Genomic DNA, 21,187 nt, shown 5'->3' on the forward strand with positions numbered 1-21,187 from the left:
AAGAGAATTGAGTTTTCATCTCTGCCAGGTGAGACATCGGATTTGCAAACTGACTACATTTCCAACATCATTGAAAAACATGGCCTTGATCAAAAAGAATTGCCCTCAGTGTCGACAACACCAACACAAACTTTGGTGGTGTTAAGAGAGCTGGTAAAGACAATATCTGGAGAAAGCTGCAGTCAAAGCTAGGATTGGAAATGTTAGGGATTGGCTGTAATGCAAACATCATTCATAACCCATATCACAGAGTCCAGACGGACAAGTGATTAACAACTTCCCATTGAGAGACGCTAATATGCGTTTCCTCTCCCTCCTCATGACAGGATAATGATGCACACACCTGGCCATCACTGGAAAAATCGACTAGTGTGGTGCCAGCTTTAGAACACTGGCAGATAGTTATTCTCAGGTAAGTGTAACAGGAGCCAGCTGGTATGTGATAGCTGTGCAGTATATGTAAACCTCACTCCCCTGGCTTCAAGAGGCGCAATAGAGACTGACGCTAGAGGCTATAGCCTTTAGCCTCCTCATTATCGCGTCCGCCTCCCATGCCGCAGACACCGTTAGGAACCTTGCTCAGAGCGGGTCGAGTAGGACCGGTTACATAAGCACCACTCTGATGTACCAGAGATGTGCATCAGAGTGGTAATTCATGAGATACATAAACAAATAAAATTTTAATCATTAACAATATTCCCAGAAGGAAATACCAGTGCTTGCAAGGCAGCAAAAGAATAGGCTTGTGTTAAAGTTTGACGTAAGCTTAGGTGTAAGGCTTTGGATCTATGTCAATAAAACAGTGATTCTTTTGTGTGTGCATGTGCCTTAGTTTGTTTTAGAGGCTCTCTGCCCTGAAGAACTTCACTCTTCATTGCTTTGATAGTATTTCAGGATGAAAACGATCGAAGTAGACCAGCAGATACTGATTGCTAATGTTGTATGTGTGTTCTGCAGACCGCTGGCCTTGAATCTCTTTCCCAGCATATACTGTATAGATCATGCAGTCCTACAGACACTGTTTAATGTGTTCAGATACATGTGTTAAAAATCAAGAACATGCATTTTCCTTGCAGACAGAGAGGACCCTTGATAGGGAAAAGGAGAATGCTTCTTTGTCTCTAATAAGATCTTGGATGATATTCAGTCCCCCTCTCCCTAAGTTTTTATGCAACTCATCGTTCACTTTGACCAGGCTCAGTATCTCACTGAATGAGGGACTGCCTAAGTGTGAAAAACACAGTGGAAAATTACTCCAGACCTTAAATATGGCATAGACTAGTGTATTATCTTATTGAGGATGACCAGAGAAAGATACATTTTCTACAAAAGTAATACTAGAGCACAGTTCAGCAACAACGCAGAAATGATTCAGGGTGAAAAGAAAACAAAGGGGAAACTAAATAAACACAGTTAGCTCTCATTTAGGTCAAGCAGATTGCCATTCAATTTGTACTTTTGACAGAGCTGGTGGCCAAGATTGCATTGGACAGGTCACACACTGTCTTGTGTTGTTAAATATCCTATGTGACTGTACAATAGGATGTAGGTTTAGGACTAGAAGTGGTCAGCATCTGATTCCAATTTGAAAGAGCTTATTGACAGAGTGATCTGTTTAAACTCCACACACATGATATTGCATGCATGAGATGTCACCCTCTCTCTCTCTCTGTCTCTCACACACTCTGTTGCTCACTCTCTCGTACAAAGAAACAGACCCCTGTATGCAGGCAAAGTGAAACATTTATACACTGTATGAAAATATGCAAATGAGCAAGGATTTAAGGAAGAAGCTTTTACAAACAATGCATTACTTGCATGGCATTGTCCTAGGAAGTACATAAACACATATTTGCTATTTAATCTACATCAGTGTTTCTCAACTGGTGAGTTGCAACCCAAAAAGGGGTCACTGGTGTGTTCGGATTGGGTCGCAGACAGCAGGGAAAGAACTATGTCATGGTTCTCCTTCCATTGAAAAGTTATCTGCGACGATCCAAGCAAAAATTCGGCCTCTCGTATTTTGTGCTTTATACGCACTAAATATGGTATCTCATCTGCTACAAGATATTTTCAAGATAAAATAAAATGCGACCCAAGCTATATTTAATACATTTAAAAACCAGTTGAGAAACACTGATCTAAATGGTGAATGCTACATAAATTAGGCATATTTTTGGTATATAACAAAACCACATTAATGAGATAAGATATTCTGATCTTTGTATGTTTGCCCATAATTAAAACTGTGAATTGCTTAACTATGGTACTGCCATCTATTGTCATAATCATCCAACATTACTGCTTTATCTCTTAAAGTTCTTACAGGGATAGTTTATTCAAAAATGAAAATATTGTCTTCATTTACTAACCCTCATGTTGTTCTAAGCCGTAATGCCTTTTTTTCCACATAAAACACAAAGTGAAATATAAGGCAGTATGTTATCTTCAGTCACCATATGTTTTCTGAATGATCACTTAATAGAATTACGTCATCACCTAATTGGCTCTATAACTCCACCACTCTCTCCTCTCTGTGTGGTGAGTGTACTGGCACACTATGGCTGCCGTCGCATCATCCAGGTGGATGCTGCACACAAGAGATTCCCCTGTTCACTGTGAAGAGCTTTGAGTGTAGTGTCAGAAAAAGTGCAATATAAATGTAATGTTCATTCATTCATTCATTCATAGAAAAAGTAATTTCATTAATATTTTTTTTATTTTTTACTTTAAACTATTAAAAGAAACGTTAAAAAAACTATTTTCTGCTAACCAATTCTGGTAACACTTTACAATAAGGTTCCATTTGTTAACATTAACAACATTAGTTAACATAAACTAACAATGAACAATATATATTTTACCACATTTATTAATCTTAGTTGACTTTATTTCATTGTTGTTTCATGTTACTTCTAGGGATGTGCTGAGCAACTAATTCCACTGATGTTTAAACAGAAATTTTGAAGACGACTAGTCTAAAAAGAAACCAACCTTCAGAAAACAGTAAAAAAAATTATATTATAAAATACGAGCCATTTAAATGACTTAATCTATTTCAAATCCGAAGCTAAATTCCACTGAAAAAGGAATTTATTTGCAACGTGACTGCCTTGCATTATGATCATTGTACATTAAATATAGAACATGATGGTCATTCACTGAATCAACGTTAGCGAATATGTTACAGGCATATTTATTAAAAACAATTGAATGAATAGTGTAGGACCAATAGAGCAACCCAGCCTGTTCTAAAAGGAATTTACCACGTAAAAGTTACGTTTGGAAATCCACTTCCGGCACCACCACCGAAGTGATTTATATAGCTACTTGCTGAATTTGCTTTTCTCGCAATAGTACATTTTCTTGCACACCACGAGTGAGAGAGGAAAGATGCATGCGAAGCCTGCAGTGAAATTAAACTTTGTATCTGCTCCAGATTTGGTAAAAAATATATTTATATTAAAACTATTTAAAATATTTAATATTAATATGACAGTATATATATAAATGATGATCAGTTTAATCGAGTGAGAAATATTAACCGACTAGTAATTCTAGGGTTGACTAACAGCATTAGAACCGTTTAGTCGACAAGTCGACTCAACTCGCACATCCCTATTTAGTTCATAGTTCATTAACTAATGTTAACTAATACATCTTTTGTTTTTAAAAATGTATTAGTATATGTTGATATTAACATTAACCAAGGTTAATAAATGTTAACAAATGGAACCATATTGTAAAGTGTTACCCAAATCCTTAACAAGTGCTTGTTTTATGCTTGTTCATTGTCACACACTTGTTTCTCCCAAACAATGACTAGTAAAATGCAATGTTTCACATTAATATTTTTTTTCAGAAAACGAATAACCCAATTAATGTACTAATTCATTAAATTAATTAATTTGAAAGTCTGAGTAACTGTAATCTGATTACAATAATTTAAAATGTAATGTGTAATACACTACTTTTGACTAAAAAAGTTAAGAAAAATAAAACTTGGATAGTTCACCCAAAAATATGAATCCTCTCATAATTTACTCACCCTCATGCCATCCGAGATGTGCATGCTTTCTTTCTTCTGTAGAACACAAATTATGCTTTTTAGAATAATATTTCAGGTCCATACAATGAAAGTGAATTGGAGCCAAAATGCCGATGCTTCAAATAACACATAAACGCATCATAAATGTAATCTGCACAACTCCTGTGTTTTAATCCATTTCTTTAGAAGTGATTTGATAGGTGTAGGTGAGAAACAGAATAATATTTAAGTCATTTTTGCTTGAAATCCTTCTCCTTGCCCAGTAGGGGGGCGATATGCATGAAGAATGTAAATTCCCAAAAACACAAGAAGAATGTGAAAGTGATCTGTTTCTCACCCATGCCATCATATTACTTCTGAAGATTTTGATTTAACCACTCGAGTCATATGGATTATTTTTATGCAGACTTGTGTGATTTCTGGAGCATCAAAAGTTTGACACCCATTCACTTGCATTGTATGGACCAAAAGACCTGAGAAATTCCCCTTAAAATCTTCATTTGTGTTCAGCAGAAGTAATAAATAAGTTTTGAGATAATTTTCCTTTTTGGGTGAACTATCCCTTTTACAACAATTGTTAAGGAAATATATATATTTATAAGAAATTAGAATAAATGTAGTCTGTATTTTCCCATTTTAAAAGCACTTTGACACAATATCTTGTAATGACAGATTAATGTAGGACAACAGCCTCTCACTGATAAACTGAGTGAAATCACATCATGTCAATCAGCACATTTTTCTGAAACACAACAAAAATCTAAAGTAAGAATGGCAAAATCTCTATAAAGGGAATGTATGGCAGGAACAAGGCATGTTCTGGCCAGCCGTCCGGGCTGACCTTACCCGGTCCAGTTACAGTATAATCAGAGATGACCTCTGCAGGCTGATGAAGACCGGGTTTCCTGCCTGAGTGAGTGACACCTGAGCTGGCCATTCCCAAAATAATCTGTACAGGATTCTGATAATTTGAAAATAATCCTAATGGAATTGAATAAGAACCTTTAATTAGTTATTTCAATTTGAAATAAAATTTGGAAATTTCAACCGAATTAAAATACACATTCCTTTTAGATTTTATTAATAGGGGCACTTCTTATGTTTACTAGTCTACTTTATTGTCAGTTAAAGGGATAGTTCACCCAAAAAAACAAAATTATCTCATCATTTATTCACCCTCATGCCAAGCCAGATGTGTATGACTTCTTTCTTCTGCTGAACACAAATGACAATTTTTGGAGGAATATTTCAGCTCTTTTGGAGCTCTGTTGGTCCTCCCAAGTCAATGGTGGCCAGAAATTTGAATCTCCAAAAATCACACAAAGACAGCATAAAAGTAATCTTTAAGACTCCAGTGGTTAAATGAATACCTTAATTAGCAATTTAATATAAGTGTGGTTGAGAAACAGATCAATATTTCTGTCATTTTAAGTCAATTCACCTTCACATTCTTTCTGAAAAAAAATCTTTGTGTTCTGCAGAATAAAAAAGTCATACACATCTGAGATGGAATGAGGGTGAGTAAATGATGAGAGCAATAGCCTTTACCATGAGACAGATGTGTTGAACATAATGTGGTAACACTTTTTCAGTTGTGTTACAATGACTCCCTCTACTGATAAATAATCTGTTTAACTGAAACCAGATCACCTCACACCAAAATAACATCTTTCAAATCCATGTCAGTATCTATCAGTATCTGCTAAAATACTGTCTGTCCCCATTAAGCAGTTTCATACAGTGAAAGCATTGATGTTTGACTAGTTATATCAACGTGTCTGCCTTTAAAATTTTCAAGTCACTACTAAGTGAAATGGAATTCAAATCATTAGCTAAACTTTGCTAAAAACATTATTGTTTGCTGTTATTTACTTATTTTTTCATTACAGTGAAGAAATTGAGCCATAAAAGTTTTATATATATATATTTTGGATGTTGACATTTGTCTCTGGATGACTGTAAAATTTGCATTTGTTAGTACAGTAGTACAGTTCGAACAGTTGTGTGACTTTGGCATCTAGGGAGATTAAAATTGTCAATATTTCCCTGCCAAAATAGTTAATATGATACATTAAATATGTCTAGATGCTGCTGTCATTTTTTAACCAATATATAGTAAATAAAAAAAAATATTATTATTGCAATAAATAATTGTCACAATTTTGGTATTGTTTTTCTGAGGGTTAAAGGAAAAGTCCACACAAGAATGAAAATATTGTCACTACTCAACCTCATGCCATTCAAACCTCAGCTTTCTTTCCATTGTGTAACTAAAATTATTTTGATGAATCTTCACGCAGGTCAGAAAGTTCTCTCATCCTTTACTCACCCTCATGACATCCCAGATGTGTATGAATTTCGTTCTACAGCAGAACATAAAACTATTTTTTTCAGAAGAATATCTCTGCTCTGTTGGTCCATACAATGCATGGTGGTCAGTGAATGGTGGCCAGACATTTGAAGCTCCATAAAGCAAATAAAGGAAGCATAAAAGTAATCCATTAGACTCCAGTAGTTAATCAATGTCTTCTGAAGAAACGCAATCAGTTTTGGGTGAGAACAGACCAAAACATAACTCCTTTTCACTTTAAATCTTGACATCAGCAGTTTTCATGCTCAATTACACTTCCTAGCACCATCTAATGGTGCGTTCCATTTGTACACGGAAGTCCGAGTTCCCATTAGATTCTTTTAACTGGAACGCCCCCTCAAGTCGGAGTTCCGACTCAGAAACTCAGAGGATCCGCAACAACCACGACTTTAGAATCCAAAATGGCTGTTTATATCGACTGGTATTGCGAACAATGGCTACTTCTCCCACCCTGTCCATCTTGGATTTCCGACTTGTGTACTGGATCGCGGTCAACTCGGGTGTGATGTCATTCCCATCTCCGACATCCGAGGTAGCACCATATGTTCTAAGTACCACTCTGGGCATGTGTCAAGCACTAGGAAGTGTAATCGTGTTTGAAATTATGATCGTGCATCGACTGCATTTGTGACATCCTGGCTACTCCTTCAAGCTTCAAAATGACAGAAACGCACACACACACACACACACACACACACACACACACACACACACACACACACACACACATGTTGTGTTTCCATGTTTTATGGGGACTTTCCATAGACATAATGGTTTTTATACTGTATAAACTTTATATTCTATCCCCTAAACCTAACCCTACCCCTAAACCTAACCCTCACAGAAAACTTTCTGCATTTTTACATTTTCAAAAAACATAATTTAGTATGATTTATAAGCTGTTTTCCTCATGGGGACCGACAAAATGTCCCCACAAGGTCAAAAATTTCGGGTTTTACTATCCTTATGGGGACATTTGGTCCCCACAAAGTGATAAATACACGCTCACACACACACACACACACACACACACACACACACACACACACACACACACACACACACACACACACACACACACACACACACCAAAAAAAGCACTATTAAAATCTTCCAAGTCTTCTTGGGCTTTATAACGAGGAACAGACTAAAAATTAAGTCATTATTGACTGAATCTGTGAACATCGTACTAGAGAACTGGATCAGTCAAATTTGTGAATTGAATTGAAAAGATCAAGTACAAAAGAATGATTTGTGACCGATTGGAAAAATGTGTGAATATTCTTCAAAATGTGTTCCATGGAAAATATAACGTGGATCTGGAACCGCATATGGGTGGTGAACAAAATAATTAATAAATGCAAATTTTTGAGTAAACTATTACTTTAATGTTATTTAACTCTCGCTTGCACTCTGACGTGGGTCATATGAACTACACTTCCCATAATGCCGTGCTTCACAACAGTTGAGAGCGAACAGAAAGGCGGCAGATAATTCCTCTCTTACTGCCACTAGAACAGACACAGAGACGGGCGCATTTTCACAGGCTCGCGCATAGAGCGCCATCAAACATCCCTGAAGATGGTGAAAGACCAAGAAGTGGAGCGCATCGCTAAGAAGCTGGACAAAATGGTGCATAAGAAAAACACAGTAAGTGTCATGCTATTTCCTATAGCATAATTTTACAGATGCATTTTGCATCAGTAAAATGCAACATGAAATGCAAACAAATGTTTTTTAGGCGATAACATCAACAATGCCTTCATTTCTGTAACAGGGCATCATATTTTTAAAGGCAGACAGTTTGGTCACAGCTTAGAATTATTGCACGGTTTTAAACATTTATTTATTACTACGTAGGAGCGCGAGGCCGATTGATTTCTATCCACGCGTTAAGTGCCACCTGTTTCATCCAGACAGACAGCCTGCTAGACTGCTCAGTCACATGTGGCCTTTGCGTTCATGTTTGACGCGTTTGTGTGTTGTGATGAGCTAGCAGCTGATTGTTCTCAATTTCTTCAGCGCAAATAAACTATTTTATCTAACCCTTTGCACCAGTCAGTCCCTGTGTCGTACCCAAAACACAACATGCATGTGCATATTGGTAGATTTTTTAAAAAAAAATTTTTTTTTTTAAACCTTCCTAATGTTAAAGAGCCTAATTGTGTAATAATGCATATGCATATGCATTTGAGAACTTGTTGAAGCCTACAGCTGTGTGCTGTATGCTATGATCTTTTCTAATCAAAGTGTTTTAATTTTCAGGATGGTGCTATTGACCTGCTGCAAGAGCTGAAGAACATGAAAATGTCTTTGGAGACCATACAGGTAGCTCAGTTGGACTGGACACTTGCATTTTGGGGGCCCTAAGCAGATTTTCAAAATGGGGCCCCCTACCTACAAGTACCCAACATCAGTAACTAAGCAAGTTTAAATTGTGCATATATATAATCAAGTCTATTTATTCAAAAGCATAAAGCTTCAGAATGCAATTCTATAGTTTTTCAGTGCACAGCTTTAAATTCTGAACTAGAAAAACAAAAAACAAAAAAACACAATTTTTAAACAATTAATAAATGCACACATTAATAAATATTTATCAATATAAATTATGTTTAAATTAATAAGAAATAATTAAATTACCAAATTAAGGTATGGTACAGTAGATGATATTTGCACATACTGTAAATAATGGCATATTCACCCTGGTGTACATATCATAAAACAGTATACAATCTAATAAGTATTGTGACGGAACTTAATTACATTGCTGGCAGCAGGAAAAAATGCACCTGATGTGTACCTTGTCACTGCTATCTTCAAATGCAGAGCACGGTTTTAGAGAGAGCGGCCTCTTCAGGTGTAGGAAACGGGTAACCTAGCCCTCACCTTTCACCAAGCCGCTAGAAAAGGCCACCACCCACACGTTCCAGACCGGGAAATGAGTGCTTGTGCCCGTCCACCCCCTTCTCTGCACTGCCCAACCTTTAGTGAGCACCCAGATATCGATGGGAAAGCTGCGTTTACTTTCAATGATATCACACTCCCCTTAGACACTTTATTTAAATTCTTTTTATTAATTTTATTTCAAATAAATGACTTCCTGATGGTGCGTATTATCTGTTCTCACTTATATAGATCATTTAAGGGGAGAATAGTGAAATTGCCAAAGTGGATTTGATCCCGGATCGCCCAAGCTACAAACCAGCCTATGCAACTAATGTCTCCACAATAGATCTTAGCCTAAGCATTGTCAAATTCACATACTTATCTACTCCATATCTTTTCTTCAAAGGAAATGTAATATTTTTTTTTTTTATAGATTTGACAGGTTCCATTGGATTATTAGCATGCACATAGCCGGGCTGTGTGCCCAATGATATTTACACTTGTTGCCAAATATTTATTTGGTGTGGTAGGGGGACCCATGGTGGCCGCGGGGGCCATAAGCAGCCACATATGTCGCTTAATGGGTAGGTCTGGCACTGGCCACTGGTTCTTCTGGCAGAGCATGTGTTGTTCTGGATTTCATAGTCATTTTTTTAAGAACGCAGTTAATGCACAAAAAAAGTAAATCCATATTTCTATTCTTTCAATGCATACAGTCCATTTACACTACCAAATTCTTATGAATGTGCTGTCTTTTTATATCAGTGTTGCTTGAGGGAATGGACTTGTATAATAGGACACGGTCGCTGCAATAACTGGAGAAAAACCTCCAAATTAAATTACACTTGTCCCAGCCCATTAGCACTATGCACATGCAATTTTGACAAACCTACTTGCGCATTGACTTGACACATGCACAAAAATATCTAAAATTCATGGCCATAGCGCTGCGCTTAAATTAAGGCCATAAATGTAGTTATATTGAAGGATGGGTGGATTTGGTTAGTATGGGTGGAAAAGATAAACAAACAGACATCAAGACACAATAGAAGAGAAGAAAAATGTATACAAAACTAGAGCAAGACGGGTCATATTCCAGAGCACTATGCATCATTCTTACTAGATCAATGCCTGAACATATTCAACATGAGTAAATGTGTTTTTTTTTGTTTTATCTATCAAGCACTGCAGGTCATTGGGAATTTGTCTGTTTTAATAAAATTGGCAAACCTCATCTATGGCCTTTGCCTTCTGAAAGTAGCATGGGGGAAGTCCATCACTGGTTCCACAATTTGAATTATAAGTCACTAAATATCAATATTTGGTTCAGAATTGAACATTAGAAAAATGTTAGTAGTCCAGTGTTGCATTTATAATAATGAAAATTGTATTTCCCTTGTTCTCATCTTCTGTACGGTGCAGTCCACACGGATCGGGATGTCGGTAAACGCTGTGCGGAAACATAGTTCAGATGAGGAGGTGCAAACCTTGGCAAAATCACTTATCAAGACCTGGAAGAAACTACTGGGTACAGTTCTAACATCCGCATTCACAACCATTTAACAACTTTTTTTATTTTATTTTTATTTGTCCGTGTGCAATTTATGATTGATTCCTTAAAATTTAATGCAAAAAACTGAAGATGTAAAAGTTGTCTTGTAAAAGACAAGGCAGCTGTTTGTTTCTGTTCAAGTCTTTATTGACTTAAAGGGATAGTTCATTCTCTCATCATTTACTCACCCTAATGCCATCCCGGATGTGTATGACTTTCTTTCATCTGCTGAACTCAAATGAAGATTTTTAGAATAATTTCTCAGCTTTTTTGGTCCATACAATGCAAGTGAATGGATCCAAAAATGGTCCAAAAATCATATACAGTAAATTATCATAAAAATAATCCATAAGACTCCAGTGGTTTAATCCATATCTTCAGAAGCAATATGATAGATGTAGATTAGAAATAGATCAATATTTAAGTTCTTTTTTTGTTTTTATAAATACCCCCTGCCCAGTCAATCTCCCCTTTAACTTTTACTTTCACCTTCATCGTCTTGTGTTTTTGGTGATTCACATTCGTCATGCTTATCTGGGCAGAATCATTTCTAGCAAAAAGTACCTAAATATTTATCTGTTTCTCACCCACAACTATATCACCTCTGAAGATATGATTACTTTTATGATGCCTTTTTGTGCTTTTTGTAGTGTCAAAATTTTGGCTCCCATCCACTTGCATTGTATGGACCTACAGAGCTGAAATATTCATCTAAAAATTAGGGATTTTCCGATACCTGGATCGGTATCGGCTTCGATACTGACATTTTTAGACGGATTGGTTATCAGCCCGACCCAAATGCGATACTGTGTGTTATTCATGTTCGTTACTGTCAAGCTCAAAAAATGAAAGAACTGTTAAAACGGCATTAAAGCAGTTCATATGACTCGTACATTTTATTCAAAGCCACTTGAAGACGTGTGATAGCTCTGTGAATCGCAATAGGCTGTGTTTAATAAGTAAACATAAAATGCGTGCAGGTGCAAGGCGTTAGCGAATGGCGCTTCTCTGTTTACACACACACACACACACACACACCGCGGCTATTTTTAGCCTTCTCTCGTGCACAATATTTGAGCGCTACAAACGAACCACATCTCAGATGTAGATGCTCAATAGTTCAGTTCACTTATAATATGGACTTAGAGCGGCACCTGAGGTGCATTTTACCAGAATTTAATTAAGAAGTGAATTAAACTGAATAAAAAGTGTGAGGGTTTAAAAGTTAAAGCTGTCACGGAGAGACTCAAGGAGGCAGAGATATGAACTCAGTAGCAGGGTTTATTGAGCAGAGGATTGAAACAGTGATGTAAATCCAGTTGAGCAGAGTGGCAAACATCAGGCAAGTATTATCCAGACAGTGTATAGACACGATGAAAGAGATAACTCGTGACAATTTTATGATACTTGCAGGCAATAATGAAGGTGTGTGTGTGTGTGTGTCGATTAGCCTCTAATGATATGCAGGTGTGTGTAATCAGAACTCAGGGAGTGCTGTGATGGCATTGACCAAACATGCATGATTGAGATTTATTATCATCATTTGTTTACATATTATAATAATATTTAAGTTTAATGGGTTCCAAAAAGTGACTGAGTGAATGAAAAGTGAGCTGATATCTTACAACTAAATTGAACAAAAAAAAGAGGTCTGAATCCTTTAAAGTCCAGATACAAATTAAAAAAAGGTTTTTTCCAAAATTTCTACAGGTAACTTATACTGGAATTACTGTTAATTTTGCTGCTACATTATCCAGTATACTAGTTAATAATAAAGTGTTTCTTAATAAGCTATACATTTATATTGAAATAATGTGTAGTTAAAGGTTTGTGTTTCTTACATATTAAAGAGTACACCAAATTATTTCCAAACAATAATGTAAAGATATTATAAACTGATTATGCAAAAAAAACAACACTGGTATCGGATCGGTATTGGCCAATACTGAGATTTCCAATATCGGAATCTGATAGGAAGTGGAAAAAGTGGTATTGGGACATCCCTACTAAAAATCATAATTTGTGTTCTGCAGAAGAAAGTCATGCACATCTGTAATGCAAAAGGGTGAGTAAATAATGAGCAAATATATTTTTGGGTAAACTATCCCTTTTAAAGGTGTTATTAGTGTACTTGGGTATAGTGGCTTAATCCATATATCTCTGCATGAATCAAAGTGGAATTTGGAATGAACGGATACCATTTAAATACTGATTACGAGAACTGATACTTTCTTTTTGGAACTCAACAATACATATACTTGAAAATTACAGAATTACTATATTACAGTTACATTGGTTTGAGGGTAGAGCATCTAAAAATGTCATGCTATTAATAATGTACATAGGCACTATAGGCAATCACCAAGGCACTAAAGTCAAATTACATTAAGTATAACAAAATTATTGGGTAGGCGATACAGATGGTGAGTAAATTAGTGTGATATCAGACCCCAAACCAATAGTGTTTTAATGCATTATGTTAGTAATGAAAAGGATTGATAAGGCTGGACTTTAAATTTTATTGTCTCTAGATGGTTCTGATGGTAAATCAGAGGAGAAAAAGAAAGGAGGATCTGCTCTCCAGTCCTCCTCTTCGAAAGACTGCCCTGGATCCAGTGACACCAGGTTTGTGGGATCAAAGCAGTGACAAGTACAGTATGTTACAAAAACAATGGCTAATTGGTTAATTAAAACAATGAAAGTAATATTATGGATTATAGTATATATTGTTTATATGTTATATAATATAATCAAGTAAAGCACAGTCTACAGCATTTGTGGCATAATGGCATAAAAAAAAATGCAATGTTTTGTGGGTTTAAAGGCAGACATGTGAAGCTTAAAATGTTATAAAGGCATTTTTAATTTTTTTATTGAATAGTTTTTATGTTAATTTTAGTGTTTGCAGCCTTATGTCCTCATGGTTACAGTTGCCAAGTTTAATATAACTTTACACTGTAAAGGTTAATCAAGGATTTTGTTTTCACACAAATCATGTTAACCTGTTTGAAACCGTTAGTATTTTAGAATGTATAGATTGGCCCTCATTCACTTCCATTGTAAGTGCCTTAAGGCCTGGATATGTTAAGTTTGCGCCCACGATGAACACAAATGAGGACTGTCCGTATGTTGAGAATATCGCACAAACTCTGCTGATGATGAAATTTGCATCATGCATATGGAGCGTGGAGTGATCAGCAATGCGGACAACTGAAGTATACTTTGGCCTTCACTGTAACCCAGATCTTTGCTTTAACACAAAAATGTATTTCAATTTGTCCCTCCTTGTCTTTTATTTTTTTTAATCAACTATATGCCACAAATGCTGCCAGAATATTCCTTTGAATTGTTGTCATCTTTTGTTGTCTAGTAACAAACTAGAGACGCCAAAAACTCCCACCACCCCAGTAACACCCAAATTCATCACCTTCCCACCTACACCTGTCACGACTGACAGTGTGCGCACTAAATGCAGAGAGCTGCTGGTGTCAGCCCTACAAATTGACGGTAAGTGTTGAGCAGATTTAAAGTTAGGAAAGGGAACAGAACCACTGATTAGCCACATTCACATAGTTCCTTTGGATGCATGTTTGGTTCTTTTAGGGACATCCTAGATACTGCTTCTCATATAATTGAAAATAGTAGCAATATAATACCAGTAACATAATAATTAGAAGGCTTAGTTTGTCATCCTTATTGAATATTAAGACGAGTTTAACTTTTGCAGCACCAAACTGATTGTTTTTAGTGAACTCGAATGAAGATTTTTAGAATAATTTCTCAGCTTTTTTGGTCCATGCAATGCAAGTTAATGGATGACATTTTTTTGGTGTTTTAACTTCCAAACCGCCCCATCTGCCGTTGTTTTAAAATCAAGTGATTTCCTATATAGCTTATTACATCTAGTCCCACCATACTCCAAATGCATGCTATTTGTCAAGCCCAAAGTTGACATGTTAGACTGCTGAATAAACTGAGCAAAGTTTGAATAGCACCACTGTTTGCACTCTTCAGGGAAGTCAACCTACAATAGGAATGGCTAATTTACAATTGTCTGTATATACAGTAATATCTAAAATAAGAAGGTATTGTAACAAGGAAACAATTTCACACAACAGCTTTACATTGAATGTTGAAGGTAATTATTCTCTTTTTTTTTAATATATATATTATTTTTATTTTTTTTCCAGATGATTACCAAACAATCGGTGCAGACTGTGAACACTTGGCAGCACAGATTGAAGATTATATCCTTCTCATTACCAAATACTAAATTTTGTTAGCTTTGCTTATATTTTGGTGCTGAACTTATTTAAACCCCATCAGTTGCTTTGTAACATCTTGCCTTTCCTTAGCTATTTTTACTGTAGTATATTTGTCGCAATCAAGTATGAAGAGTGGGAATGTAGGTTTGCAGATTTGTCAGTGTGGCAAGGAGGGCTGGGCCGTGATGACGCAGGCCTGGCTCCTAATCAGGCTAATCAAGCCGACAAGAGGGATAATGGCTGGTGGAGGTAGCAGTTCGGCAGAGAGAGAGCTACAGGCAGCTGCCCTGTGTGTGTTTATGTTAGTGTGTTTTTGTTTAATTAAATATTACTTTGATGCTTCATCTGGTTCTCCCCTCTTCCCCTCTTTCCCATTTACCCCGTTACATAGGTGCGGATGCCCAGGAAGGAGGAGGGATGCGCCGTAGTCGAGTCCTTGCCACTACCATCCACCCCAAAGGAGCAGCTGTGGCCATCCTGAAAGCAGAGGAACGACCGGTGACCCCTAGGGGAGGAGGGGCTCCTTACTGACCGCCTGCAGGGCTGCCAGTGGCGGAGGAGACCCCTACCGGCTGCTAAAACGCAATGGTGTCAATCTGTGAGCGGGTAGGGGCTCACTGCCAACCTCCTGGAGTGGGAGAGCTGCTGCCAGATGCAGAGGAGACCCCTACCATCCATCAAAACGCAGCAGGGCGTTCCGTCCACCAGGGGCCGAAGGACTGCCTCCGATCCACCCGAGGAGGATCGGCTGTCATCCACTAGAGGATGGAGGGGTGACTGAGGACCAGTCTATGGCATATCTGAGAACCGGTAAGTAAATATATATATATTTTTTTCTCTCCCTCTAGTTGTCGCTCTGTGTTGGCCTCTCCCTATCTTTTTGCTGTTTTTCCCTCCCAGGTCTGAGGAGGGGCCAGGGGAGGATGGGGGGTGGGGGTGGGGGGGGTGTATGTACATCATGCCCGTTCCCTAATCAGGCTAATCCAGGCGGGGAGAGGGATAAAGGCCACCGGAGAAAGCAGTTTGGCAGAGAGAGAGAGCTGGCCTGTATGTGTTTATATTTGTCTGTTTTTCTTTAATTAAATATTACTTTGATGCTTCGTCTGGTTCTCACCTCTTCCTTTCCCTTTTACCCCGTTATAGTCAGTATGACTATGTATTGTCTTACCACTTCATCTGTGGCTTAAAGGAGAATGTCAAATCATGCATTTGAGCTGCACTGGTTTTAGAGTCAATGCTTTACTTCCTTGACCGGACTGCATAATACACATATCTATCAGGAGTTCAAGTCTACTGACATTAAATATAAGACCAGACTGAGGAGTCGCGTATCCAACCTCAAGGACCAGAAAAACCCAGACTTGCGCCGGAACGTTTTGTGCGGAAACATCTCGCCAGAGTGCATTGCCACCATGACTGCAGAAGTATGTGGGTCAAAAATAATACATGTAAAACTGTATAGATTATAATATGTAATTTTCCATGAAAAACTTAAAATCACTTGTAGTTTTCATTGTTTTATTATAGTCTGAGATTTTATTTGGTCTTGGATATTTTAAATGATAGTTTCTCTAGAGGATGTGAAGTATATTTGTGTTAATAGGCATGTGTTGCAGGAGATGGCCAGTGCAGAGCTGAAAGAGATTAGGAAAGCACTGACCAAGGAGTCCATTCGGGAGCATCAACTTTCTAAAGTGGGTGGCACAGAGACTGACATGTTCGTCTGTGGCAAGTGCAAGGGCAAGAACTGCACCTACACTCAGGTACAAACACTTAACAATGTATAACCAGTGGTATCAGATTTTAATTATCAGTTCAGTCATGACAACTGTCAGAATAAATTCAAGGTGTCATAATAGATATGACAAGTTGGTAGGTTTGGTCTTGGCAGACTAGATCTGCTAAACTGCTGGTAGAGTAAGTACGAAGACTTGCTACTATTAGAATATATACAGATATGCTGTGTTGAGCATGTCAGACATGCTGCTGTTGCAGATTTAGGCATGCTTACAATCCATTTGAAGCAGATCTAGGCAGGTAATGCTAGGGAGGAGGGTTTTAGAGGAAAATCTCTTGTAGCACGCTGCAGTGAAAGCAGCTGATATGCAAAAAACTGAGGCAAATAAAATGCTAGACAAAGAGAGAGTATGCAGTTTGATTGGCATACAGTTTACGTGTCGAAGGACCTTTCAGCTGCACCATGTAAGCCTATTGGCTAATCAGACTACATGTCAAGAACATATCAGTTTGAGCCATGAAGTGTGTGAGCTAATTGGCTTGCCATAATATTTTTAAATTGTCTTTTGTCAGTTTGAGTGGGATGCTTGAGCCATTTAAACCACTTGAAATGTATGAATTATTAGCATAAGATGCACAATATCAAACCAAGTGGCATCTGCAAACAAATGATGCAGTTCCCTGAACTAACTTTTATGTGCCATTTTTGCAATTAGTTTTATGGAGGTGATTTGTAGTAAATGTATGAAATCAGTTCCCCTAAAAGATTTATGGTCATTTTCCACTAACATTTGAAAAATGTTTTTGGACACATTCAAGTTTTCTTTTCTTCATTTTGAACAGTATATAGTCTACTGGTACTGTACATGAAGTATATTATAATTTAAAACCTTTTATCTTGTACTTCTTTCATTAGAATAAATGCCACTTTGTCTGAGTTTATCTAATGAAGTGTAATTCATACATTTGTGTGAATTTTATTTTTCAAACCTTTCATACTGTAAGTATTGTGCTCAGAACAAATTTGCGCAAGTCCACAACTCCCTTGTGTCATTACCATGACTGTCTTGAGGGTTAAAGGGAGTTTATGAGTGGGCTTAAACTTAATTGATGCATGAAACTATCAGAAATGTTGTGTGTAATGCACAGTCTCTCCACAGGTCCAGACACGCAGCGCTGATGAACCAATGACCACCTTCGTGCTGTGCAATGAGTGTGGAAACCGGTGGAAGGTAAGATTTCTCTCACTCACCTGCCAGTACAAAAGCCTGTGGTTGACTTCAGTAACATCAGGATTATAAAAGACCTTGGTTAGTAATCTAAAATCCATTATATGACAGTGAACATTGTCTTCATGCCAAAATGTATCCACATAGTGGTGATATTTACTCACATTAGACTGTTCTGCAAAACAAATGGCAGTTAGAAAGTAATGTAATACATTTAGTTAGGTTTATGCTTCAATCACAAAAAACAATGGAACAAAATTTATATTTTTATACATTTGGGAGACGGGGCTAGGTTGCCACAAGGGCCATATCAAAGTTTCTACAAGGTTTGAGTGCAAAGTCCAACTGCGCATATGATTGTTGGCAACTGTTTCGTTTGTTGGTTTCATACAACTTGCTAATTCTTTTTTTTTTTTAAACTGGTTAATTTTGCTGATAATCATATAACATGCTATTTAATGGCATGTTTCCAAGTGATAACTTCCCCAAATAGTGTGACAACCTGCCCCGCTATATACAATAAATAATTCTTATTCAAGATGTCTTCATACCTAATGAAATTTAGTTTTGCTTCATTATTTATTTTTACCTGACAAAACAAGCTTCTTAATAGAGAATTTTGTTGTTTATAATATATAGTTTTTATAAGAAAATGTGTTTTGATTATGATTGTTGTTTCTCCTTTTTCTGCATAGTTTTGTTAAAGACTAAAGTGACCAGGATTCTTCATATCAAGAGATGACCTGAATTCATAAGTGCAAGGAAGTACTATTATTTTTTTAGAAAAAAAATGTATTTCTTTTTTTATATATACATTTCTCATAGCTCTGTAATATATAATGCGAGTATTGCTTCTTCAAAGCATTTTTTTGTCATTTTAGTTTTTTTTACTGGTGTAATATCATTGCTTTTCATACATTGCCAATGACTTGGACTTTTGATGAAGCGCTTGTGCCTTTGATTTAGCAATAATCAGCACTCAGAGCAATTTAAAGGATTTATTGGTAGTATTTGAGCCTTAAGTTATAAAAATATGTTTCTGCCTTTTAGACAGAAAAGGAACCAATAAGAATGTGGTACATGATTGAAGATTCATATGTATTATATGAATAACTGGACTGTTTTGTCTCAGTAAATTTGTGCATCTAATGCTAATAAAAATGTTGGGTGAACTTTATGGCCAGATTTGCCACTTATTGCATTTGAGATGTTTCCCACTAGAGGGAGCAATAAGCTCTCATGCCAATAGTCACCTCACTTTTGTAAGATAACTGAGACTGGACAACTGTGTTTCAGTTAGAAAATTTTTTTTGTGAAGTTTTAATTAAACATTGCATTAAGATATATGAATATGATTTATGATAACACTAGGGCTAATTTTTGATCCAGAGGACTTTTGCATAGAACTGGTCATATCCTCCCTTTTACAACATCAAATTCCAAAGCTAAACTTAATTAAATCTGAAAATAGAACTGACCCTTTGTGACTTGCATAAGGCGCAGGTGCTGAAATCTGTCAGGCCTTTGCCTGAGCAGTAATTTGCTTTGAGCTGTCACAACATTTCTTAATTAAGTGGCCCTTAAATACATGCTTTCAGATCTGGTTTTGGATTGAAGAGATCACTGAGGGCATTATTGGATGCTCCAAAACAACACTTCCTTTGAGTTCAGCACATACCGGATCATTGAGAATTAAAGGCCTTTGGATTGGAGGGAATATGGTGGGAATCACCCAAACAACTGTCTCCATTGAGTCTTCATATAGAGTCACATAAGAGTACAATGACAGTAATTCCATGCAACTTAGCAAAGGCAATGAGAATGATAACGCCAGAGAAAATCCTACTGGGTTTCAAGCCCCTGTTTAAAGGTTATATTGACTCAATCCTTAATGAGAATACAATAGTAAGCTTTTGGTAGTCTGATTTGAAATGGTCTTGACCCATGTGACATTTATGACTAAGTTGAAACCTGAAGACCTGAACTAAACATACTGTACAGGATTGAGGCGGACCAAATGTAAAACTTTAAGAATCGACCATTGGAAAATCTTACATCGGTTAAGTACTAAACTGAATCTAACGATTCGTATAGTGGATACATCCTTTGGTGAAATTAAGAAGGAAAAATGGAGACAATTCAACATTTCTAACTGATAATACTAGGAGAACAAGTCATACAAGATCTTTGCATCCCAAAGTTCAATTTAAACTTCTGGTTGCACCACAGGGGAATGTAAAGAATGTTTCTACTATTCAAAGTGTATTAATATTTAAGGCAAGCATTGTTGCTTTTAAGGCCACAAAAGAAAAAAAAGAAGAAAAGAATAATCAAACTTCCAGTGATGCACTTGCAATGTAAGTGAATGGGGCCCATTTTTGGATGGTTTAAAGAAAATAGATGTTGAGTTTACAATTTTATAAAAGCACTTGCATTAATTCTTCTGTTAAAACATCTGAATTATTGGAGCTGTAAAGTTGTTTAATTCATCATTCTTACAGCCATTTTAGGGTATACAGCATCATGTCCACATGGCAACAAAGTTGTAAAATTGGATACAGCTTTACAGGTCAAACGAGCATATTATTTACATTCTTGTGGCTATAACTTTGAAACGGTAAGTATTTTAAAGTTTATGGATTGGCCCCATTCACTATTGTTGTAAGTGCCTCACTGTAACAAGACTAATTTCAAATTGAAATCATAAATAGTAGGTAGTAGTAGGCCTGTGCTTACCGAGATTCAAAACACTGCCCCCAGCGACCAAAGCAGTAAGTGTTTTTGGGTGTATGGACGTGTGAGCTACATTTTCTGTGATATGTCCACAAAGGACATAAAGCGAGTTGTAAAGCAAGTTGTTTTCAGCTGAACAGGCTGTAATACAGTGAAGAGGAATGCATGTTTTATAAACTACACAGCAATCCTAACCATTAGTGGAGTAAAAATGTAATGTTACAGGAGAAATGCAACCTCTGAATCCACATGTCACTGATTATGCAAATCTGATTACTTTTGGTTAGAACACTGAATTAGAACCCGGGTCTCCCACACTGCTGATGTAATGCGCTTCCGGTCACACCACAGGGGAATGTAAAC

The 21,187-nt window shown here is 36.9% G+C and overlaps 1 protein-coding gene across 2 annotated transcripts; it reads left to right on the top strand.

The window, feature by feature from the left end:
* The first annotated feature begins 7,895 nt into the window (after positions 1-7,895).
* LOC127628858 (transcription elongation factor A protein 2-like) lies at positions 7,896-19,258 on the top strand. 2 transcript variants are annotated; one of them, XM_052105803.1, is made up of 10 exons: positions 7,896-8,069; positions 8,685-8,747; positions 10,731-10,836; positions 13,392-13,485; positions 14,231-14,367; positions 15,051-15,107; positions 16,395-16,549; positions 16,742-16,888; positions 18,023-18,094; positions 18,787-19,258. In XM_052105803.1, the coding sequence occupies exons 1-10, from the start codon at positions 8,001-8,003 to the stop codon at positions 18,793-18,795; spliced, it is 909 nt and encodes a 302-aa protein (XP_051961763.1). In that variant the 5' UTR covers positions 7,896-8,000; the 3' UTR covers positions 18,796-19,258. The 2 variants fall into 2 exon arrangements, 1 of the variants encoding a protein (XP_051961763.1); XR_007968706.1 differs by lacking the exons at positions 16,395-16,549; positions 16,742-16,888; positions 18,023-18,094; positions 18,787-19,258 and adding exons at positions 15,231-15,935; positions 16,026-16,037.
* Positions 19,259-21,187: the final 1,929 nt, after the last annotated feature.

Source organism: Xyrauchen texanus, chromosome 35 (assembly GCF_025860055.1).
Source record: "Xyrauchen texanus isolate HMW12.3.18 chromosome 35, RBS_HiC_50CHRs, whole genome shotgun sequence".
Classification (NCBI taxonomy): domain Eukaryota; kingdom Metazoa; phylum Chordata; class Actinopteri; order Cypriniformes; family Catostomidae; genus Xyrauchen; species Xyrauchen texanus.